Source organism: Halichoeres trimaculatus, unplaced genomic scaffold (assembly GCF_033239565.1).
Source record: "Halichoeres trimaculatus isolate MK-OKI-2021-1 unplaced genomic scaffold, fHalTri1.1 fHalTri1_scaffold_17, whole genome shotgun sequence".
NCBI lineage: Eukaryota > Metazoa > Chordata > Actinopteri > Labriformes > Labridae > Halichoeres > Halichoeres trimaculatus.
In genome coordinates, this window is record NW_027437195.1 from 30,920,570 (window position 1) to 30,944,981 (window position 24,412).

General features: G+C 40.5%; 1 protein-coding gene across 2 annotated transcripts in view; it reads right to left on the reverse strand.

Moving 5' to 3' along the window:
• Positions 1 to 436: 436 nt before the first annotated feature.
• LOC141806034 (nardilysin-like) overlaps positions 437 to 24,412 on the reverse strand; it is a 48,506-nt gene continuing 24,530 nt past the window's right edge. For both annotated transcript variants that reach the window (XM_074691258.1, XM_074691257.1), the window contains exons 11-32: positions 22,825 to 22,894; positions 22,563 to 22,640; positions 21,096 to 21,216; positions 18,017 to 18,075; positions 16,270 to 16,324; positions 16,090 to 16,194; positions 15,536 to 15,659; positions 15,181 to 15,267; positions 11,772 to 11,891; positions 11,603 to 11,654; positions 11,128 to 11,278; positions 8,716 to 8,843; positions 8,428 to 8,590; positions 8,248 to 8,279; positions 7,958 to 8,096; positions 7,829 to 7,876; positions 7,686 to 7,738; positions 4,718 to 4,801; positions 4,393 to 4,483; positions 4,003 to 4,119; positions 1,668 to 1,757; positions 437 to 1,538 (exon numbers count right to left, since the gene is read on the reverse strand). In XM_074691258.1, the coding sequence (XP_074547359.1) occupies positions 1,314 to 1,538; positions 1,668 to 1,757; positions 4,003 to 4,119; positions 4,393 to 4,483; positions 4,718 to 4,801; positions 7,686 to 7,738; positions 7,829 to 7,876; positions 7,958 to 8,096; positions 8,248 to 8,279; positions 8,428 to 8,590; positions 8,716 to 8,843; positions 11,128 to 11,278; positions 11,603 to 11,654; positions 11,772 to 11,891; positions 15,181 to 15,267; positions 15,536 to 15,659; positions 16,090 to 16,194; positions 16,270 to 16,324; positions 18,017 to 18,075; positions 21,096 to 21,216; positions 22,563 to 22,640; positions 22,825 to 22,894 (2,192 nt within the window). In that variant the 3' untranslated portion in view covers positions 437 to 1,313. The remainder of the gene's footprint in view (positions 1,539 to 1,667; positions 1,758 to 4,002; positions 4,120 to 4,392; positions 4,484 to 4,717; positions 4,802 to 7,685; positions 7,739 to 7,828; positions 7,877 to 7,957; positions 8,097 to 8,247; positions 8,280 to 8,427; positions 8,591 to 8,715; positions 8,844 to 11,127; positions 11,279 to 11,602; positions 11,655 to 11,771; positions 11,892 to 15,180; positions 15,268 to 15,535; positions 15,660 to 16,089; positions 16,195 to 16,269; positions 16,325 to 18,016; positions 18,076 to 21,095; positions 21,217 to 22,562; positions 22,641 to 22,824; positions 22,895 to 24,412) is intronic.

Genomic DNA, 24,412 nt, shown 5'->3' on the forward strand with positions numbered 1-24,412 from the left:
TCATGTATCTTAAGCTGGCATGTTGTTGGTTGTCAGAATTTTGAAATTTAAAAAACTTGCAAAAAAACTTCAAAACAGTTTTAACCCAAGGAATTTGCAAATTTTCAAAAAACTTTAGATGCTAAAAAATTGTGTAAAATACAGATATTTTTTTTTACTTTTTAAATTAGCAAACATTCCTAATTTTTGATTTCACAAAATAATAAAAATTTGCAAAAATTAAAAAAAAAATAAAATAAATCAAAAATTTGCGTTATTTTTTTTAAGAGCACTAGAATTGATGATAAATATATCCAAAAAATGGCTCAACTCGTCATTTTTTGTTGCTTGGTAATGTTTTCCCACTTATCAATCATGTGTATTAATCCAGCACGTTGTCAGTTAAATGACTCCATCCACACAGAATTAAAATCTGTATTTGGTGTATTTTGTAGATGTAGTTATCTTCTCCTACTCCTTTTCCAGCATGTAGACTTTTTAGACAGTTTATCTTCTTTGGTTTTTTGTTTTTTTTTGTGGTAGATGTTTTTGGTGATGACTATTTCTGTATTTTGTTTTTATTGCATGTTCAACATAAAGTTTTCAATTCAAAAGGAGAAAATGCACAGAAATGAAGTGATAAACTCTGATTGTTTGTTTCACAGGTGTGATTTTATGAAGAGGTCAGAACCGTGTTTCATGTGTTCAGCTCATTGCTTCATTGATTCACTCGTCACTCCTTGCTTTATTTCTTTCACAGTTTCATCCTGCGGCGTAATCCAGGTCGGTGAAAACGACAGCGGAGAGCACAGAGGAGCTGGAAATCCAGAAAACAATCACTCACACACACACACTCACTCACACACACCTCTGGAGGTGAAGGGATTCAGCAATTCTGCACTTTTCACAGTTGATTTGTGTTTTCAGACTGCATTAGGCTCACCGTGGGCTCCAAAACAAACAGAGAGGAAAGGCAGCGGTTTGGAGGAAGAGCCGCGAGCCACCGAGCCAGATAAATGAGAATTTGATCCAACGATCTCCAGCCGGAGCGGGATGGTAAAACAGATAAACACTCCCACACTCTCTGTGTCTCAGGATCCAAACAATGGAGTGTGAGACAGCAGAATGGATTATCATTTATCACCTTAAAGAATCATCACATCCAGGCGCCTCGCCTTCACACACACTCTGGGTCAAATCTACAGCAGCAGCCGCCAGACAGGATCCAGGTCCAGAGAGGAGCTGGATCCGTCCCAGCCTCCATCAGCTCCACGCACAGCGAGCCTGAGGCCGTCAGCACGGCGATCTGTCTCTGTCACCGCCTCAGCGGGACCTCAGTCCAGCACCTTGTGGTACGGGAAGAGGGGCAGGTCTTTGGTGAAAGCAGGAATGTCCATGATGGAGACCGAGTCGGACATCTTGGGCGAGGCAGGAAGGAAGGTGAGTTTGGAGACCTCGCCGTACGCCGAGCTGCTCAGATCCTCCTTTCTGCCCTCCTCTACTTCCTGTTTCTTATCACCGCCCTCCTCGTCGTTCTCCTCAGGACCAAAGCCCACCACCTTCAGGAGACAGGAGACAGGAGACAGGAGACAGGAGACGGGAGACAGGAGACGGGAGCGTCATGTATCAGACATGAGTTTAAACAAAGAGAAGAACGTCTCACTTCCTGGATCAAACTCAGAGCTTACATGCACGCTGAGTTTTCGAGCGGTCGGTCCTCGATGCTCTTTAAACCAGGAGACCAGCTCAGACCGGGTCATCTGCTTCAGAGCGGCGACCTGAACACAGACACACGGATGTGAGACAGGCTGAGGGTGATTAGAATCAAGAAAAGATCCAACAATCAGAATCAGTTTATTGTTTTCTTACTGCCCTCTAGTGGTCTGGTTCTGCTTTTAATGATGTCCCCAGGTCTTCAGCCCCACAGTCAGACAGACAGAGGACCACAGGAACCATTTAGTTAAGGGGAACTAACAACAAAGGACTAAAAGTTCCTGGACCCTCTGGTCCAGACGTGGCTCTAAGAGGCTTTTTCAACCAGAAGTTCCAGGAACTTTTAGTCCTTTGTTGTCAGTTTCATTGAAACATCATCCAAATCAGACCAGTGACACATAGAGGAGGAATTAAAGATTCTCAAAGCCCCGAATATATTCAAGTGGAGTAACAGAGATGGAGCCATGTTTGATGGAGGACTCAGAGGGATGCTTCCTCCTCCAACAGCTTTAGATCCTCAATAAATCCTGATCTGATCAGCAGATTATGACACATATATATATACTAGTGCTGTTAGGCAAAAAAAATAATCTAATTAATTTGATTAATCGTATTAATCACATTTTAATCTCATATCTGTTTAAAGGGATAGTTCAGTTTTTTTGAAGTGGGGTTGTATGAGCTCTATGTGACCACTAAGGACATTAGATACAGTAGAAAGAAAACAACAACAACAGTCGTGGCAGCAGTAACACTCAGCATCTTGATGTCCAGTGTCCGTGGATGTTTCCTCTGTATTCCTTTCAGTCTCCATCTGTAGCAGCTCTTCTTCTGTGTGCTTCGGTTCATACAGGTATCCTTTTGGTTCCAAAGTGAATGGAACTTCATCGTCGCTGTCATAGTCACTCATTTTGAATTTCCTACGCTGCCTCACAATCCTTAGAGTACAAACAAAAGAATTAAGATACTTGATCAAACTTACACGAGGCTACAACCAGCGTCCGAAGCATAGCTCGTTTACATTCCCTACAGCTGGAAGGAGGAGGGGGGACGGAGCGCACTAGTGCTGCGCGTAAGGACACATGACCAGTTAGTTAGGTCCAGATAAATGTTTATATTTCCGAAGACTTAATGCACTTCAAAAATATTTTATGTAGCGTACTCTTAAACTGTGGTATTACTTTTTGATTTTAGTTCTTGTAGGCAGAGAAAATAGCCTTTGAATTTGGTACCGTCTGTCCCTGTTAGCGTCTATTTCCTCGTCACCATCGATTACAGTTTGTGTCTTACTGAGGGAGAGGAGACAACTTTCTACTGTATCTAATGTCCTTAGTGGTCACATAGAGCTCATACAACCCCACTTCAAAAAAACTGAACTATCCCTTTAAGGTCTTCAAATAAAGAATCTGAATTCTAGGACATTACAAAACTGTGGTGTATGATTAATCAAATGAATACACGAAGAAGAGAAGATTTGTAAATCCACATTTTTTTTTCAACTGGCCCAAATTAAAATGTCTGTGTTCGCTACATCTATAGACCTCAATTCAATTGAAGCTGTTTACTGTGTTAAAATGTAACAGAGTAAATAATTTCGTTAAATATCTGTTAAATTTGGGACAAAATCATTTTTTTCTCTATTTGTGGTGCTTTATTTTGAAAGTCCCAGCGGCAGTTGCCGCTGTTGTAACTTCTCCTGTTCGCTCTGTTGCATCTTCTTCAGTATTTGTCTTAAAAGTGCACATAAAGAGTTACAAGTGTAAAAACTCATCACATATTGCGACTAATGTGGAAAAGTTTCAGTTTGAGAGTTTTAATGTGTTTGATGAGCGATAACGAACTTACAAACGGCGTGACTAGCATAGCTGTAGTTAGCTGCTAATGAGCCAGATGTGCGCGCTGCGGTCTCATCTCCTGATGTCTGATGTCAGGGGTCAGTTTATCTCAGGAGCTACATTTCTGCACGTGTAAAGTTTTTTCTTGACTTCTCAGCGTGTAACGTGCAGCTCACAGCAAATCCTTGCCATGAAAAATGTAAACAAAGTCGATTAAAGCGTCCTGCCGTTAACGACCTTGACCTGACACCTTCGTGCTCGCAGCGTTTACAGGCGCTGAAAATAACCATGAGGAAAAAATCGATTTTTTAATCTCTGACGGTCGTGAAGCAGCAGCTTCAGGGAAACGGCTCAGCACGGGAAACTGAACAATGATGAAGCTTTTAAAGATCGTTAGTAAAAGGTGTGTGTGTGTGTGTGTGTGTGTGTGTGTGTGTGTGTGTGTGTGTGTGTGTGTGTGTGTGTGTGTGCTCACCTCTTTGTTGAGTCTGTCAAACACATACTGCTGTGTAACCACCTCAGCCCAGTTTCTGTCCACCTCCTCCCCCAGGTGTGTGTCCTCGCACTGCTTCAGCTTCACTAAGGCCGTCACCTTTACACACACACACACACACACACACACACACACACACACACACACACACACACACACACATGGACACACACAGGGTTTCTCCCTCTGGTCTCACATGGATAAGAATCTCCTTATTAAACCTCCAAACTCACTTCAGCTGCAACTTTTGACACTTGCACAACTTTGGGGTTATGTAAAATCTGCAGGAACTTTTCCTCCTTTCCATAACAATGGGGAACTCACAAATACACAAAATCAGAGACACACGCAGACACACACGCAGACACAGACCTGAGTATTAAAGGCCTCCTCAGTCAGCGAATCCAGTTTCTCCCCAAATGAAGCCAAGAACTCTTCAATCTTCAGCTCCACCAGCTCGGTGCTGAGACAGAAAAGTTCAGCAGAGGTAGGAGATATATTACATGCTACGGGCTGTATTTGATTCCTCTCGCCGTTTATCAGCGGCGCCGCTCTTTGCAGGGCCGTGCAGATAAATGGAGCGTGGGTTTGGGTGAGTGCAGAGATATATTACACCTTGGTTTTGGGGGAAGCGTTTAAGATAAATCCTATCTTGCTTTTGGGCGGATGAAAGGTTATGATTGTGTTGCAGACTCACTTGAACTTGGTGGCCTGTGTTTCCACGGTGACGGAGAACCCGAGCACGCCTGAGGTGTTCCTGCAGGTGGGGTAGACGTGGTACCTGCAGAGCGACACGTGAGAGGAGACAGACGGGAGATAAACAGGGAGAGATCAGAGCGGCTACGTGACGACAGACTCTCACGTTAAAGACGAGTCGGTCCAGAGACGAGGAAACAAAACAGGAAGTTCTGACTGTGGACGAATCAAACGTTTCACTGTTGATGGAGGAGAAACAGACTGAAAATGACTGATCCGAACACGCTGGTTTGAAAAATGACAAAGGAAAAGGTAGAAAGGTCAAATGTGGCCAGATTTTATTTTGAAAGGCAGATTTCCAGCTTCCTGTTTGAGATAGGTCACCAGTGTCAGCATGCGATTTGTGCGTCTGAATGAGACGAACATTTTGACGTCAGTTTGATCTCTATATGACATTCCTACTGCCCACTAAAGCTGTGGCGCTAGAGAGCAGATTATGGAATATTGGAGATCAATTATTAGTATTATATTGAATTTTTGTGTTGATTCTGAGGTGTTAGCCAATTTTAGTGAGTTTTTTGAGCACGTTTAGGGGGTAAAATTGGAAGTGTCTGGATGTTCAGACTGAGCATGTGCAGATATCTAAGATCAAAACACTTAGCTCTAAAAATAACCAGATCTTCTCCTGACTGATTAATGACACACTGAAAGGTCTGGGCCTCAAACACCAAGTTCTGCCCATAGCTCCGCCCCCTGAGAAGCTTCCAGAGTGCTGGCCAATCAGAGGAACAGAGGGTCTTAAAGAGACAGCAGCTACTTTTATCACAACTATTCTTTTTAACATTGATTTTATTCATTTTAATTCAATGATTTTTTATTTAACTGTGTTTCTTGTTAAATCATTTTAGGTTATTTTATTCATTTTAAGTTTTTATTTTTTAAGTTATTTTAGGGGATTTTTTGCCTTTGATCGGAGTGGATAGGACAGTGGACAGAGCAGGAAACAGTTTTTATTTTATTTTAAATGATATATTTTACTTAAATTCATTTCATCATTTATTTATGGCTTCATTTTGCAGCAGCTCTCTCTTTTTTGTCTGTTTCTTGTAATTTTCTTGTAATCTTTGTATTTGGAGTGGGTCATCACTTTGTATGTTTCATTTGTTGGTCATGGACACCAAACTTTTTGTGTCTTCATCGATATTTTTACTACTTTTCTCCTGTGTTTGTCTGGAGATCCTACATGTAACCATGGCTGCATTGTTTACATGTGAAATCAGCTGTTAGCAGCCTGTAGCATGTCAATGCTAACTGGTGCTAGGCCAGATGTTTCCCACAAGGTGAGGAGAAGGAGGTGAGGACGACGTGCTGGTTCTCAGGTGTGAGCTAAGAAGTGACGACATGGACCTGTCCTTCCATCCATCGTTATTGGGAACGTAAGATCTATCTCCAATAAGATGGACAAGCTAGCTGTGCTAACCCAGCAACAGAGGGAATACCAGAGGGCAGAGTAACATCATGCTATTCACAGACGTGGCTAACAGAGCTAACAGCAGACACCAAGGCCACATGTGAAGAGCTTCACCTGCTGTGAGCAGACAGGATCCAGGAGACAGAGACTGAACAGACTGCTGAAGAAGCTCAGTCCTGGACCCTGTGGAGGTGGAGGCTGGCTGACTGGACAATGATGGACAAGCTGTCAGCATCTATTTTCTTATGGAGCTTTTTACACTTTCTATACACTTTCTTACTTTGGTTTCTTGATTGCTGCTGTGACTTTAATTTTGTTGCACTTGTTACGATGACAATAAAGTTCTGTTCTATTCTATTCTAATTTTATATCATTATTTTATTGAATAGATTTTATGGTATTTATTAGTAATTTTAGTAATTTTATCACTCTGATTTTATTTTTACTGTCAATTTTTTTGGACTCTTATCACTGCAAACAACTGAAATCTTATCAAGTGTTTTTTATCTTATTTCAACTAAAAATAGTCTTGTTATGCTTAATATGAGCCACATTCACCAGAGCAGTCCAGAAAAATGTTTTGTTTCAAGTTATTTAAAGACAAAAGTGAGGTCTGAATTTCTGTAATAAGTTTAACAAAATCTGCCAAAGGAACAAGAATATTTTTCTTAAAACTAAAATAATGTCTTAATACAAGTCTCTTTTCTATGACAACATTTTAGGGCCACTAAAGAAATTAAATAAATAAATTTTTGAGTTTCTAAAGTCGCAAATTTGCGACTTTCAAACTCGAAAATTTTGAGAATTTGGAATTTAATTTATTGAAAATTTATTTATTTTTTTCTTTAAGTGGCCCTAATACACCGTCGTACTTTTCTCTTGGTCCATTGACAGATTTTTTTACTTGTTACAGCAATTCAGGCCTCATTTTGTCTTTATATAACATTAAATAAGACATTTTTCTGGACTGGTCCAGTGAATGTGGCTCATTTTAAGTATAAAAAACATTTTCTTCTGAAATCAGACAAAATCACTTGATAAGATTTCCGTTTTTTGCAGTGTCTCTGTTGTCTCTGTAAAACACTTTAAGCTGCATGTTTAAACACATGATAGTCCCTCTTTAAAGTTGGTGTGAACACCTTTAAGTTTGTGTAGGTTTTGAGGCCCCCTGTAGGCAGAAATGTGTAGTTTAAGGTGTTTAAACACAGGCTTTAAAGCGACTGTTTATCCTTATTTATGTCAAAATAAAACCTGATTTTCTGTTTTTGAGGAGTTGTTGTATGACACGTCTTTCCTTTTCATCCTCTCACCTTTGTTCACACCCTGAACCTGCTCCACAGACTGAACTAAAGATCTCCCTCTCTGGTTTCTGGGGGGTGTCTTTGTTTTTTCAGACTTTAAAGAAGCATCAGTATGAAATTCAGTTTGTTTCATAAGCGTTTAAAAAAAACTCCTGGCGGGGGCTTCAAGGCGGTTATTAAAGCGCGACTTCACTCACCCTAACGTCTCTTTGGTCCTGAGGAAGTCGAAGCACGGCTCCTCCATGTGCATCTGAAAGACAACACGGCGTCAGTGGAGCAGGAGGAGGAGGAGCAGGAGGAATAAAACAATGTTTAAACAGAGCAAAGGAGGCACACACACCACTAAGAGCTCCATCAGCGTGTGCTCTCTCAGCGCCTTCAGGCCAGACTTCACACCACGGGGGAGAAGAGAGACAGCGTGAGTGAAAAAGCTCAGATCAACCGCCGGTTACTCGTGACGGCGCCGTACCTGGTAGTACACGGTGACCTCAGAGTTGGCGTCCCCCTTGCTGAGAGATTTGACCTTACAGATGTGGCTCTTCATGGGAAGCTGCACCACTCTGAACATCACCGGCACCTCTGCTGGCAGCTTGGAGAACTGCAGCTTCCTGCAGAGGAGGAGAGGAGGGTTGAGAGAGCCGTATGGATTCAACAAGAGCAGCTAATGCAAATGACAGAGTGCAGAGGCAAACAGATCTGTGTGATGATACAGTGCTGGCGTCTCATTAGGGGGTTTATTCAGCGTGCTGTCTGACTCACTCGGTGACATAGTGGAGGAACTGCTGCGACTCCTGCAGAGGAAATACAATACAGGATAATGAAGAGGCAGAGATCAGACCCACAACAAGCACGTGAAGCGCTCTCAGGCGCTGTAATCCACTCATTGGATAATCAGATAATCTGATTTCTCAATCAATCTGCTTGTCTGCGTTCACTCACAGCGCTGCTGAAGTTGCCCTGCACCAGACCCTCGGCGTACAGCTCGGCCCTGAAGCTGCGGCTGAACGCCATCAGCTCCTCGCTGCTCAGGCCGGCCGTCAGCGCCTGGTACTTCTCCACCATGGACCAGCGAGAGTGCTCCAGGATGAGCAGGCGCACGTCCCTGAGGAGGAAGAGGAGGAGAGAGGAAAACAAAAGAGAGGTTTTTTTTTTACCTCATTTCACCACTAGAAGGCGTCACAGACCTGGAGATAAGAAGACAAAGGAAACAAAGAGACAAACACTCACTTCCCCAGTTTCTCCGGTTTGATCAGGATGTTGAAGTAGGTTTTCTTGAGCTGCTCTGCGAACATGCTGAAGACGCCAGGAGAGGCGGAGAAATCAGCCAGGTGGTCGATGATCAGGTGGAACAGCAGCTGAGAGGAAGAGGGAAGAATTACCGTAATTAACAACATGAGGGTCAGACTGGTTTGGAGATTCACACACAGGTGATTTTTCAGGTTTTAAAGGACACGTTTGATACTCTGGAAAATGCTGACTTTACTGTGAGGCTCAGATTAAAAGGAGAAATGTGACGTCATAACCACGGGACAGATTCATCTGTGTTTGTCTTTGACGGACTGGAAAAGAGTCTGAAGGAAAGTCCTCGACTCTTATGATTCACGTCTTAGAGTAATCCAGAATAAACTCATTCAAAATACCAGAGTTAATGATTCAGCATTTTTTATTACTGTTATTTATCTAATCATTTGTGGCAGGTTTTCCAAACTGAGGCCTGCGACTGACACGAGTACGTCAAAATAATTTTCTTTATTTAGTCTTTCAGTGAAATGTGTGGGTCTTTGTCTTTCCTCCCAGCCTACAAAATGTGATATTTAATGACCAAACCTGTTCTTAGTAGAGCTTGTGAATGTAAAATCCTGACCTAAAACCAGCTGTTTGGATTTTGGGGATTTGCCGACGTCAGCGATTCCCTTTTTTGACCAATCAGGAGCAAGTCTGACCTGATTGGTCCACCGAAGCAGATACCCCCGAATCTGCTTCCAGCCCACTCCTCTCTCCAGCAGCCATCACTGCTCTGTTTTTGGCTGTAAACAGCCACATAGTTCCATGCTCAAGCTTCCCATCTCAGAAGAAGACAGACTAAGTGTCTAGAGTTCATTTATCAGGAAATGTTCCAGCTACACTCAGTAAAACTGTGCATGTGTGTGCTAGTCACTTCACGGCCGACTGCTTTTCCAACTTTGGACAGTCCAACAGAGGGCTAGCCAATAGACTGGTCCTGAATCCAGGCGCATTACCAACCATCCTCCAACAAACCTGGGACCCTGGAAATGTGAGTATTTTAAATGCTGTGTGCTGTGGAGCAGATGGAAGAGCTTTTCCTCAGTGTCCCCCCTGTCTCTGTGTTAGCTTCAGGATGCTAACTTTAGCTGCAGTTAGCCTGTTGTTTTAGCCTGTAATGTTACGGTTAACGAGCTTCTCTGTTTTCTAAACATTGTGCACTCGGAGCTCGTGGCGCCGCTCTCAGTGACGTGGAAGAGCGGGGCGGTATCAGCGGTGGCTCATTTACATATGAAGGCCACGCCCACTAAATCAGAGCGTTCTGAACAGAGGGGCTATGAGAGCCTGGAAACAATGCTGCTGTGCTTGATTTATTGGCTTTTTGGACCAAAAAATGTTGCTACCATTTCATGAAGACATCAATGACCCAGATTAAACTGCAGGAAAGGAGCAGGATATGGGAGCTTTAATGCCATCTTGAATGAAAGTGTTTCTAGCTCCACCTTCTGGGGTTGGATCAGTTTAGTCTGACGTCCCCACAGTAGGAAACCAAAAGTGGGACCTTATGTATCGGTAATTTGGGGATCTGTCCTGGTTTTAGTCAAAGGAAACTTCACAAAATGTGTGCTCTACTGAGACAAACTAAATTGAACCACTTGGTGGAAACAGGACTTAAAGGTCGGGTCTGCTGGAGTTTTGGTTACTTGCTTGTAAACACAACATTCAAACTTGGCTCCTCCTCCTTGGCTCAGTGCCAGCGGCAGTACACCCACAGCCTCAGACTGTAGTTACATGAACACACTCTCTTGCCCAGCGACCACCTGTAGCATCACGTTTCTATATGGGAGCGACTCGAGAGCCGTGCGCCTGACTTAGCATGTTAGCACAAGCTAATCACAGGTATTTGACACATACCTGGTTAGCAGAAAGCTAACTCTTGCACTCTTTGTCCTCTGAAATTGGAGTCAAGCTTCACTTTCGTTGAGGAAAAAGCTTTATCTGTTAGGAGTTTTGCATCACTTTGGTTGTTTTTCTTCCTCTGTGCTACGTTTGCTAACGTAGCTGCTCTGATTAGCTTCTTCTACTCGCTAATCAACACATAACATCACTTGCTACGCATTCTGTGATTGGCTGATGTAACGACGCCTTTGGTCTCTGCCCAGAAATATCCTGATACAGCTAAAACATCAACATCCAGGCAGAGTTAGAACTCTAGTTCTGAGATTTATATATAAATATATATATAATATAATGACGCTTTATTTCGTTAGCACGCTGTTTTGGTGCCATGAAGAAGAATTTTACATGAAGCTGATCTTGACAGGAAGAGAAAAAGTGTGTCCTACTGGTCAGATGATCAATATTTGCTGATGTGTGTTTGTGTTTTTGTGTGTTTTTGCAGCTGGACTCACTCACCGGCAGTTTGTGGTTGAAGCCTTTGACCTTGATGACCAAGCCGTGCTCACCAGCCACCAGCTTATACTCCAGCTGGGCCACTTCAGCCTCGTAGGCCGGCTCGGCAAGGTTATGGCCGAGGATGTTGACCAGCAAGTCGAACAACACCACGCTGGGAGGAGGAGGAGGAGGAGGGAGGTGAGAGGGATGAGTTTGAGGGGAAAAAGGTGTCGAGGGCGACAGAAGCGAGGCAGTAAAAGAGACAGGGGAGATAAAAAAGTGAGGCGAAGGCAATAAATAAGAGCGAGGTGAGAACGGGGGGAGGAAAAGAAAGGTGAGAGGGAACAGGGAAGGACAGCAGGTAGGAAGTGATAAAAAGAAGGAAAGAGGATGAGAGACAGCGCGGGTATAAAAGAGGGAGGGATGGGAGGACGGAGAAATGTAAATCAGTGTTATAAACTCTGTTTGCACAAGGTCGTATTTGAGCCGCTCTTACTTCTTGGCAGATTGCTGGATTACAGGAGAGATTATGTGGAATCTGATGTAGGCTGCAGGAGGAAAAAAGGACAAACGAGTGTCAACATCCTCCCTGATGACACCACCAGCTACATGATGCACACACACACACACACACACACACACACACACACACACACAGAGGCTACCTTTGGGGATGCTGAATTTGTTGTCCTTCTTGTACCACAGGCAGCCTCTGTCGCTGTCGGCGATCCGCACAGGGAGCTCGGTGTCTGGGCAGTCTGAGGGCTTCAGGGTGAAGTCGGTGGCTGAAACAAAAAGAGCAGCACACGCTCGGTACAGCTCATAAATAATGTGTGGGCTCAAAATAATTCACTGTGCCCGGCTCAGGATAAACACGCTGCTCGGTGTCAGACCCCAGAGCTGGACCAGGGGGCCTGTTTCCAGAGCCGGGCTCCAAACCTCAAACTCAGAGCTGGAGCTACAAACTCCTGTTTTTGTTGTTTTTATCAGTTATAATCACCTGAAATCACCTGGGAGAGGAAAACTGAGATCTCATTAAGTTTTTTTGTATTATTTTTAAGTAGAAAAAATCTTTTCAGACTTAATATGACTTGATCCATCCAGAAAAATGCCTGATTTTAAGTTATTTTAAGATAATAATGAAGTCTAAATTTTTCGTAAAAAGTAAAAAAAATGATCAATTTTTCTTGTTTTTGACAGATATAGAGTATAATAAGATCATTTTTACTTAAAATGAGACAAAACACTTGATAATATTCCAGTTTTTTTGCAGTGTGAAATGTTTTGTGTGTCTCTTATAGAAGGCATAAAACACTAACAGCACAACCACTCTGTAAAAGTGAGGCCATAACATTTAGAGCTCCCCCTGGTGGCTAAAGCTGACCTCCTCCATCAAACAGTCTTTCTGTCATTGGACTCATTTTGATGATTTCTCTGTAGATTTTCTTTTAACAGAGAAGTTTAGGGATATTTTGTTAATTGGTGTTTACAAACCAGGAAGTGATGTCATTTTGGGCAGCCCCACTGACAAGTTTAGGTCCCTCAGGTCGTATTTTTTTACCACAATAACACAAGTAAAGTGCAAGACCAGTGAAACAACGCTTACTTCCCAAAACTTTGTATTAAAAACTCTGACTTGAATCTCTGAAGATAAAAGAAATAAGTCAAAATTCTGAATTTAATCCCCAATTTGTTTCGGTAACACTTTATTTCACAGGTCCGCAAGTTTCACCATCGCGCTTAAGTCATAACTAGTCAAAGTTTTTTCTTATTTCTTTGAAATTTCCTGAGAATTTGGTGAAAATGAGCTCATCACTTCTGTCCAGATTGTGTTTTGCAGTGCGTCTGTTCTTGCAGTGTCTATCACAATCAGGTAAGGCCAATTTCCAACTCCACTCTTGGTGAATATCACATCTGAAGCCTTCAGTTGTATCATGTCAAACATTATCAGCCTAATCATAAAGTTTATCATTATTCAGTGAACATTTCAAAGGTAATTATCAGAGGAAACAATGAAGCTAACTTCTGTTTTCAAGAACTGAGCAGCTTTTTATCACCTGCTCCTCTGGAAACAGCAGAAACGTTGGGATACTTATAAAAACATTTTGTGCTGGGTTGTGATTGCCTCCTCACCTTCTTACCTTACAATTTGGAGTAAATTTCAAAGAAACTAGAAAAAAAACAGTAACCTACCAATTGTGACTTGCGTCAATAAATTTGAACATTATTTCAAAGAAGTTATGAGCTAATTTCAAAGAAATAAGAAAAAAACTTTGTCCAACTGTAACCTTAGTGTGATAAAGTTTGTGGACCTCTAAAGTAAAGTGTTACCTTCTTTTCTTTCTTTTTTGAGTAAGAAGTCAGAATTAAATTAAAGTGAGACTACAAAGAAAACACTTAACATTCTAATCTAAAAGTCTGAAATGTGAGAAAAGCCCAAATTCTGACTTCAGTCGATGAATAAAAACTAAAAAGAAGTCTAATTTTGACTTTAATTGTTCTTTTTTTATTATTAGTATTTTTTTGGCTTCAAATAGGACCCGTACCTGTTTGCCCTCCTACAGCCGATGGATCAGAGACATACTAAGCTGCCTTGAACTAGAAAAACTTAAACTCAGTTCTCGTGGAAAACCTGAAAGTTTTCGTGTAACTTGGTCTCCATCTCTAACTTATTTCAGCCGTGTCACCCTGTGAGTTTTTTGGTCTTGCTGCCCTAGTACACTACTGACGGTCACAGTGTTTTCTTTTCTCTTATGTGATGATCACATGCAGTGAGTACATTTATTTTACTTTTTTTTCTTTTTTTCTTTTCTCTGTTCTGTATTTATTTATTTATCTTCTTTTTGTATGAGATTTTATTTTAAGATGTGGGAAATATTTGGGTTCAGTGTATATGTACATATGTATTTTTTTTGTCTGTGTACTCTTTTTGATAGTTTTTGTTGATCTTTCTTAAAAAAATCAATAAAAAAAGACTTTTATTGTTCTAGTCAAAACTCCTACTTCAATCAATAAATATAAAGAGAAAAAAAATCCACATTTTGACTCTAAATACCTAAATATGAAAAAGGCTTACTACTGTGTTTGATTCCTGAATATGTTGAAAAAAGTGCATATTCTGAATTTAATCTCTTACTATTAAGAAAAAAGTCAGAATCTGAATTTAATTTTGTATTTGTAATTCTGAGAAAGCAGTCAGAATTTTGAAATCAAAGTGAAATTACTCAGAAAATCTGACGTAAATCTCTATATGTACAGAAATAAAGTCTAAATTCTGACTTTTTTCCTCATATTTCTAATTTCATTCTCACAGAAGTCAGAATTTGAAATTAAAGTGAGATTACACAGAAAAATCGGACATAAATCTATAAATATGCAGAAATAAAGTCTAAATTCTGACTTTAATCTTCTGATTTAAAGAAAACAAGTCAGATTCTGAAATTTTTAATCTTGTATTTCTAATTTCATTCTTAGAAAGAAGTCAGAATTTTGAAATTAAAGTGAGATTACACAGAAAAATACTGAAAAATCAGACATAAATCTATAAATATACAGAAATAAAGTCTAAATTCTGACTTTTGTCTAATATTTTTGATTTCATTCTGAAAAGAGCTCTGACATTAACGTGAGACTCGTGAGGAAAAATACCTTAAATCCTGATTCCTTAGTCAAACAAAAACCCAAGTGTGGATACTGACTTTGATTTATGAGATTGTTTCATCCTGAAAGTTTTGAAGTCTCGGCTTTTATTTTCTAATTCAAATGTTCAGAATTCTGTGATCGTCAAAGGGGATTCTGGGTCAGATTTATCCTCCTGTCACCTCTTTAAGGAGTTTTCATTGAGTGTAAAACGTGAGCTTGATTCGTCTCTTCAGTCAGATCAGCGACGAACACAGAGAGCGTCACAGATGGCAGAAAACATCGACCTAAACGCTCCGTTCCTCTGAGGATGCTCGATATATCTGCTCAGTCTATCTGCTGGACGGGTGGAGGAGGAGGAAAGGAACAAACTGCTGGACCAAGTCTTGTTTATCGCCGTCTCGTTGGACACTTCTCAGATACTTTTTCACTCACCGATGAACTTGTTCTCCACGGGAAGGTGAAGGTCGCTGTTCAGCTCCAGGTTCCCCGTCCACCGCTGCATCCACTCCTGCTGGATGTCTGAGGGGCGGGTAGCGGATAGCGGGTATTCAGATTCAGGATGAGGATGAGAGATTAACGACTTTAAGCTCGCTAAGCTAACATTTATTATTCACATATTAATTATCTATTATTTGTTTTATAAAGATTATTTTCTACTACTGTCTGAAAAACACCAGGCTGAGTATCAGCACACAGAGGGGGAGAGAAAAGGCTTTTACTGTGGCAGGGAGCTGTAACACAGGCAGTAAACAAACACACACACACACACTCTCTCACACACACATACCCTCCACACTGTAGTGAGTGCCAAACCACTTCTCCCTGAGGGGACACTGGCCCTCATGTTCTGGTGACAGCAGCATCAGGTTGGCCTTCTCTGGGGTGAGGAGGGACAGAGCTGCTCTGATAACCTGCACACACACACACACACACACACACACACACACACACACACACACACACACACACACACACACACACACACACACACACACACACACATTCATTACTTTCCTCTTTGACACGTGAGACAATCTGAGCCTCCAATCACAGCAGGCTGCAGCCAAATTGAACAAAAAGTTGCACCGATATGCAAAAGCCCAATTACTCTGCAACTTTTGATGAGAAGCGATATCCACCAATCACAGAGGAGACAGCAGCCACAACTCCAGCAGATATCAGACAGATTTATGCATGAGCTATAACTCCTCTCACGTTGAAGACAATAAAACCGTCGACTTCCTCCAGCTGATCTGGTTTATTACCGTCTTTAATCCAAAAATAAAAAGGTAATGTACGATTTGAGAACTGGTTCACTCCCTGAATAACTGATCCACTTACGTCTGGCCTGAACTCAAACAGCAGCTGATCTCCCGTCAGGAAGTCTTCTTTAGGAAACAGCTGCATGTTCTCGCAGATGTCCTCCACGTACTCGATGGGGTCGATCTGAGGAGGAAGCAGCGTCTCAGAGAGGTTTCTGTCTGCGTGAACCCAGCAGCGCGTTAATATCTGAGCTCTTACCTGCTCCTGGTAGTGAAACTCGTTGGCTTCAATCTTCTGGATCTCTTCATATATTCTGAGCAGATGAAAACACACAGACTGGAAAATGAGCTCTGGTTGTTTCAGAGAGAAGCTCAGACATAAAACATCGACTCCTCATGAGACGGATCAGAGAAGATAACCAACAATAATAAAAGCTACAATTCAAACATTAAAGAAAGAAAATCCATTCAGCACAAGTCTGTGTCTGATGTAATGTACGGAGGCCCTGAGGGTCAACTGCATAAACATTTTATGACCAATAAATATTTCACTGTTTCACAAAATACCAAACAACATTTAATAAAAAAACAAAACAAAACATGACCTTTGAAAACACAAATGGAAAACTTTAATACAATTTCGTGGGTTTTGAATTTTTATTTTTTTCTGAATTTCGAAAAAAATATTTTTGTGAATTTTTTTTTTCCTGTTTTTTTTTTTTTTGTTTCAAGAAATGTTTTGTCATTTTTTGATTTTTTTGTTTGGGGTTTTAGGAATTATTTTCTGTTTAATTTTTTACATTTTTTGGTTTTGTTTATCACTTTTCAAACTTGATTACATTTTTGTTTTTGCCATAATCTATATTTTTGTGTGTTTCCAATTTTTTTCTGCTTTTCAAATTTTTTTTTCCAGAGTTTGCAAAAATACATTTACACGTTTTTGGGGAATAATTTTTGCATTTCAGAAAGAAACCTGTTGGATTTTTTGTTACAGAAAATATTTGTTCCATGGATAAGTTGTTTTCCAAAATATTGTATTTCAAGCATTCAGCATCTTTTCTTTGCCATTTCATAATTACCCTTTTTTACGTTTTCTTTCTTTTTTTAGGAAACTTCCTGCTCTTTATGAATTGTTTTGCAAATATTTTTCCATTTTGGGAATTGTTTTTCCTTTTTTTCAAAATGCCTTTCTGTGTAATGCAGCATCTAGTGTACTGTACAGTGGCCCTTAAAGGTCAAATGCACAAATAAAAACATTTCACTAAATGCCAAAAATATCTAACAAAATATGTAATTTTCTTTTAATTTTTGCTGAATGGTTTAGTGTTTCTGAAAAATATTTTGTGCATTTTGGATTTTTTTCTGCTTTTCAAATTTTTTTCTCTGATTTTGTAAAATTGTTTTGTAGATTGGAGGGATTTTTGCATTAAAGAAAAACCTTATAGTTTTTTTAATTGTTCGAGAAATGTATTGCCTTTTGTGAATTTTTTTCTTATGTTTCAGAAAATATTTTTTGCATTTCGATAATTCTTTTTGCATTCGAGTTTTTGGGGGTTTCTGCCTTCAGTGAAATTTTAGTTTGGAGAAAATATACATATATTTTTTACCCTTTTATAAGTTCTCATTCTTTCTTTTGGGACACTGTTTTGCTCTTTGTGAATGATTCTGCATCTCAGAAAATATTTCTACATTTAAATTTGTTTTTCTATTTTTTCCTTTCAACCCTTTTGTTTTATCAAAGGGTTGATTCTTTTTAATTATTCAGTAAAACATTTACTTATCTATTTTTTTCAGGTTATTTTTTTGGCATCATGAAATGTATGCTGTTCACCTTTAGGGCCACCGTAGCCAAAAAAAGAAACAAACAAAAAAAAGAAATCTTTTGTTGCTTCAGGGACTATTTTTTGAACATGAGCATCCCTGCAGTGCTCTGTGAGACTGTGTGTGTGTGTATGTTTAGTATGTTTAGTGTGTGTCTGAGCATATGTGTGTGTGTGAAGCTGTGCCTTTGCTGTGGTCCGAGCGTCTGCAGCATCTTCAGGTACTGGAACACCAGATGAGTCACCTGAGAGAGACACAGTGATTAAAACTTCAAAATCCTGTAGCTTCACTGAGTCGTTACAAAGTACAGTGAGCTGATAGAAGTTCAGTGAAATCCTCCGTTTGTTCTCTGCAGTGATCAGGTTTAAGTAAAACAGACGCTTTTAAACCTGATGCAAGGTGGAGGCAATCTTATTGACCGCGGCGGTTTAATTATTCTTTAGAAGGAGGCGTGAGAACGGGGTGAAGGTTTCTTTATTTAAGTACAGACGGAGGTTTCTGCACGCTGCATGGCGTCTTTACATTAACACACGCTGGGAGGGGCTGCTTCTCCTTTAGTGACTGGAGAGTTATAATTACCAGCTCAAACACAGCTCTCACCAATCAGCGTGAGGAGGAGAGTCCTGATTAAACCTCGCTTCAAGAAAGCAAATAGTACACTGTGTATTAAACTGGAAATAACAACACTTGAGATCAATCAGGCCCTCATCCAAACGTCTGCAAACGTTGTTTTCTGAGAGGAGGAAGGAGGAGGAGGAGAGGAGCCGTGGACGCTCGGGTACGAGCTCCTGAACAAAGAGTCTAAAGGCTTCAGCCGCATGAATGATCCAAACACAACAAAACTTCCTCTTTGAACTTTTTTAGATCAGGACATCACCCTCATATTTAACGCTAAACAGCCATGTCCCTGTTTAACTCCAGCGTTGTCATAGCAACTGATGCTACAGGTTTAGAAAACAAGGCCAGTTGGGTCAATACAGAATACATTTAACATACAGTCGATACGTCTTCATTGTTGTTATTCAGGCGACTGACCCGCTATCATCCGACATAATCCTGCTGATCAACACCTCCTGAAGCACCAGCGCCTGAATCATAACGTACGGGAAAAACCAATGATGTGGAAAACACATCACAGACAAAGGATCAATGCCCGAGACCTCTGCTGGTTTCCTCTGACGTCTGCGCTGAGGTCAAAGCTGCAGCGTGTCAGAGGGTGATGAAAACAATGAGGGGAATGGTTCGCAATACAGAGAATTCAGTTTCTGGTATGGAAGGGGAAAAGGTGATGGATAAAATGTATTTTTCTTTATGAGAAACTTAAAGAGGGGGTATTCTGCTGTCTCATATTGTAAACATTGATGAAAGGTACCAACGCTGGATGTTCAGACAGATCTTCATGACACTTTCTGAAATGATGGGGTCATTACATCAAGATCTCATGACATGTTGAAAGGGCGGGCCTGGAATGCTATAATTTGCTTGAAGCTCCCCCCCTGACAGGCCTCCAGAGGGCTGGCCAATCAGAGTGAAGAGGGTTGTGGAGCAGGGAGCCTTAAAGAGACAGCAGCTAACAGCTAACATTGTAACTTCCTCTGTTCCAAGAGCTGAGCAGAGCAACATAACGTAGGCTACACAAGGCACCTGGTGACAAGCAGGGGCGTGCCCAGACTTTTTAGACTGGGGTGCCCCAAGCAGGGTACTGAGGATTATGAGCCCACCCTACAGCAACATTCATTTTTTGCTTAATGTACAAATAAAGAATCAAGAATCAACTTACTTTGAAATTCAAAATTTATAAAATGAATATTCTTGTTTTTAATTGTAACGTTTTACAACTACCAATGTCTGCATGTTCCTTTAAAACAAAACAACTCGACTTATTTTATTCATTTTAATTGCACAAATTTGCCAAATCATGCAGCTGCAGGTGTTGGCAGCAGCTGAGAGTAACTTAAAAAAAGTAACTTGTAATCCAATTGAGTTACTTTTAAAATCAAGTAGTCAGTAAAGTAACTAAGTTACTTTTTAAAGAAGTAATCAGTAATCAGTAGTGGGATTACTTTTCAAAGTAACTGTGGCAACACTGTACATATTACAATACTTCCATTAAAGAAGAGAGTTGATGAAAGTAACTAATAAAGTTACTTGTAATCTAACTTAGTAACTCAAAATCAAGTAGTCAGTAAAATAATTAAGTTACTTTTTAAAGAAGTAATCAGATTACTTTTTCAATGACCATAATACAATACTTCCATTACAGAAAAGAGTTGGTGAAAGTAACTAATAAAGTAACTTTTAATCTAACTGAGTTACTTTTTTAATTCGATTACTCTAATTACTAATTTCTAAGAAGTTATCAGTTATCAGTACTCAGATTACTTTTTCAGAGTTACTGTGCCAACACTGACCATAATACAATACTTCCAATACAGAAGAGAGTTGATGGAAGTAACTAATAAAGTAACTTGAAATCTAATAAGGTTACTTTTAAAATCAAGTAGTCAGTAATTAAAGCAACTAAAAAACTTTTTAAAAGAGTGATCAGATTACTTTTTCAGAGTAACTGCGGCACCACTGACCATTATACAATACTTCCAAGAGAGTTGATGAAAGTAACTGATAAAAAAAAAAGGTGTAATCTAACTTAGTTACTTTTAAAATCAAGTAGTCAGTAAAGTAATTAAGAAACTTTTTGAAAGACGTAGTCAGTAATCAGATTACTTTTTTAAAGTAGCTGTGGCAACACTGACCATAATACAGTACGCTTCTTTCAATACAGAAGGGAGTTGGTGAAAGTAACTCATTAAGTAACTTGTAATCAGACTAAGTTACTTTTACAATCAAGTAATCAGTATTGTAACTAAGTTACTCTTTAAAGGAGTAATCAGTAATTAGATTACTTTTTTAAGTAACTAACTAAGCTTTTTCTTAAAGGAGTAACCAGTAATCAGTAATCAGATTACTTTTTCAAAGTAATTGTGGCAACACTGACCATAATACACTAAATAATACACTCGGCACATCAGATATCAGCAAAAAAATGCGATATCGTGCATCGATAGAAAACTGATATTTTTTTGAAGCTTAAACTCTAGGGGGCAGAAAAAGCCCCTCTTTAATAAATTTTTAAGCAGCTCTTTAACACAGAAGACAGTTCAGGGCTTGTGAATTCACTCAGAATCCTTTAGTAAATCACATTTAAGGCTGAAAATATGAATGAATTAGCAAAAATTGAGTTAAAATGCAGATTTTTTTATTCACCTGGTAGAAGTTTTGAAAACCTTCATCAGTGAGGGTGATGGAGATGGAGAAGATAGAGTAGGTGGTGTTCTGGTCGAAGCCGGTTTCACTGTTTCCTCCGAACAAAGCCAGCGCCCAACACCTGCACACACACACACACACACACACACACACACAGGAACAAACACACTTCAATTAACCCACAGTGATTTTAAAATAAGTCCGACTCCAGCCACACACTGGGCATGCACAGGAAGTAAAATATAAATGAGTGCATGTATCTCTGCGTGGCCCCTCGGAGGCAGCCAGCTCTCAGAAATCCCAGAGTGAAGAAATAACACGGATTATTCTGCTCTGCCTCGCTCACAGCTCTTTCTTCATCTGAAAATGAAAAACAACTTCCAGAGATTTAAAACTTTCTCCAGCCAGTCAGAGATTTTCTCCTCTGCTTTTATCTGCATGACCACATGTTTGAGTGGAGGGAGGACGGATGCACTTAAGAGGGAAGCTGGGCTCCAACAGGCCGCACTGCATTACCGACCAGAGACGATGTTAACAGCGATGGATCAAACCCAGCCAGCGTTAAACCTCAGAGAGTTTTCATTCTGCTCGGGAATGAACTAAAACCAGCGTGTGGAAAAAAAAACAGGAAAACATCTGAGCTTTACTGCAACTTCCTCTGCTGCTGTTTTTCTAAAAGTCAGAGTTTAATGCTTTGTAGGGAAAAGTTTTAAAGATAAATGCTTCCTCACTGGGTATGATGTTGATGCTTTCACACCTTTTGATGTAAGATGAAGCAGACGCTGGTGCTCAGATAAATTGGTGTCAATGTGACGGGCGCTGACAGGTTTGACTCCTGCAGGATCAATCCACGCCGCCTCCTCCTGCATATCCCTTTAAACTTTAACAGATCTCCTCAGCTGATGCTCGTCCTGCAGCCGTTGGTGTGATGGACACACAGATGAGCAAACCATCCAGCTTCACAAGAGGCCCAATCTCAAACCAGCAACTCGACGCCCTTCACGCTGCCGTTTTCAGGATTCAATAAAAACTCTGTGTTTTGCTCCTGCGGGGAATTGAGAGCGAGTGCCCTCAAAGTTTCACTCTCCTCATTTATCAACAATCGAAAGCAGCACGCGCAGTAAAATGGGAGTTATCTATCAGAGGCTCCGAGTGCCTCTGATGGGACAGGGACCACTGGATGGCTCTCGCTGCACGGGGGACTACGGGGGGAGGTTTGGCGAACCACTTTGCCACTTAGCAACAAGAGGCTGAAATGCTCTCATGCAACCACATCCAGAGAATGTGCGAATCACGGCGTCAAGTGGGCAGCAGAGTGTAGAGTTTGAAGATCGCGCTGCGGCTCTCAGGGGCCCGCTCGGAGCTTCAAAAAGCTCATGCATACCCGGCAAATTGAAGACCTTTTAATTGGGTTTTGGAGAGCTCTCCAATCCCAAAGAACAAACAGACAGAGGCAATAACACTCACCTCTTCCTGAGCACGGAGAGGATGCTTCCTGTGCCCTCATGACCAATCAGCCAGGAGATGTAGTGGAGAGGCTTCACTCTGAGATTAAAGAGCAGGAGAAGAAGATGGAAATGATGCAATCACACAGTCAGAGTACAGCCTGGTTATGGTTCAGCTCGTCTAAACCATGTTTACATGCAGAGACATCGCTGTTAAAGGAAGAGAGAGCATGGTTTGATCCCTGAGGCTCTCTGTACTGTAGCTTTAACATCCTGTAACTCACCTGTAGTACTTCTCCTGAGGAGGGAGGGCCCAGGTGATATTCAGAGCGTGAACTTTTCTAACAGGAACAACTGCAAACACAAAATAAACAGTTACAAGAGATTGAAAGGTCGGTCACTTAAACAAAATTATGAAATCCTACAACAGTTTAACAGCTTGCATTTCCATGATCAAAAGGTGCATCACTTCCTGTTGTATCGTAATGAACTCTAATGTAACATACACATACATAACCTAACTTCATGTAGAGTAACTCTATTATAAACAGCCTGTACCTGAAATAACTTTGGACAGCATAATTTTTTTTTTTTAATGTAACGCTACTTCACATATCGCTACTTTACGTAACGCTACTTCACATAACGCTACTTCACGTAACGCTACTTCACGTAACGCTACTTCACGTAACGCTACTTCACGTAACGCTACTTCACGTAACGCTTCTTCACATAACTTTACTTTACGTAACACTACTTTATGTAACTCTACTTTATGTAATATATTTTACATAACGCTACTTGACGTAACGCTACTTGACGTAACGCTACTTCACGTAACGCTACTTCACGTAACGCTACTTCACGTAACGCTACTTCACGTAACGCTACTTCACGTAACGCTTCTTCACATAACTTTACTTTACGTAACACTACTTTATGTAACTCTACTTTATGTAATATATTTTACATAAAGCTACTTGACGTAACGCTACTTGACGTAACGCTGCTTGACGTAACGCTGCTTGACGTAACGCTACTTGACGTAACGCTACTTGACGTAACGCTACTTGACGTAACACTACTTGACGTTACTCTACTTGACGTAACGCTACTTAACATAAAGCTACTTCACATAGCGCTACTTGACGTAACGCTACTTGACGTAACGCTGCTCGACGTAACGCTGCTCGACGTAACGCTGCTTGACGTAACGCTGCTTGACGTAACGCTACTTAACATAAAGCTACTTGATGTAACGCTACTTGATATAACGCTACTTGACGTAACGCTACTTGACGTAACGCTACTTGACGTAACGCTGCTCGACGTAACCCTGCTCGACGTAACCCTGCTCGACGTAACGCTACCTTACGTAACGCTGCTTGACGTAACGCTACTCTATGTAATGCTACTTTACATGACGCTTTTTTCATGACACTACTTTACATATGTTTCTTGACATAGTGCTTCTTCATGCACTGTTTCTTTAAAAAGTGCTACTTCACATAGCGCTACTCCACATAGGGCTACTTCATGTAATGCTACTTTAAATAATGATACTTTACATAACGCTTATTTACAAAATACTCCTCCACATAGCACTACTTAATGTTACGCTACTATACATAATGCTACTATGTAATGCTACTTCAGGTAATGCTACTTTACATGACGCTACTTTTCATGACACTATTTTCCATATGCTTCTTAACATTGTGCTATTTCATGTATTGTTCCTTTATATAATGCTACTATACATTAGCCACTCTACATGACACTACTTGCTTCTCCACGTAGCGCTACCCTACATATATACTTTATGTAACCCTACTTAACATGATGCTTCTTTTTCTGACGCTACTTTACATG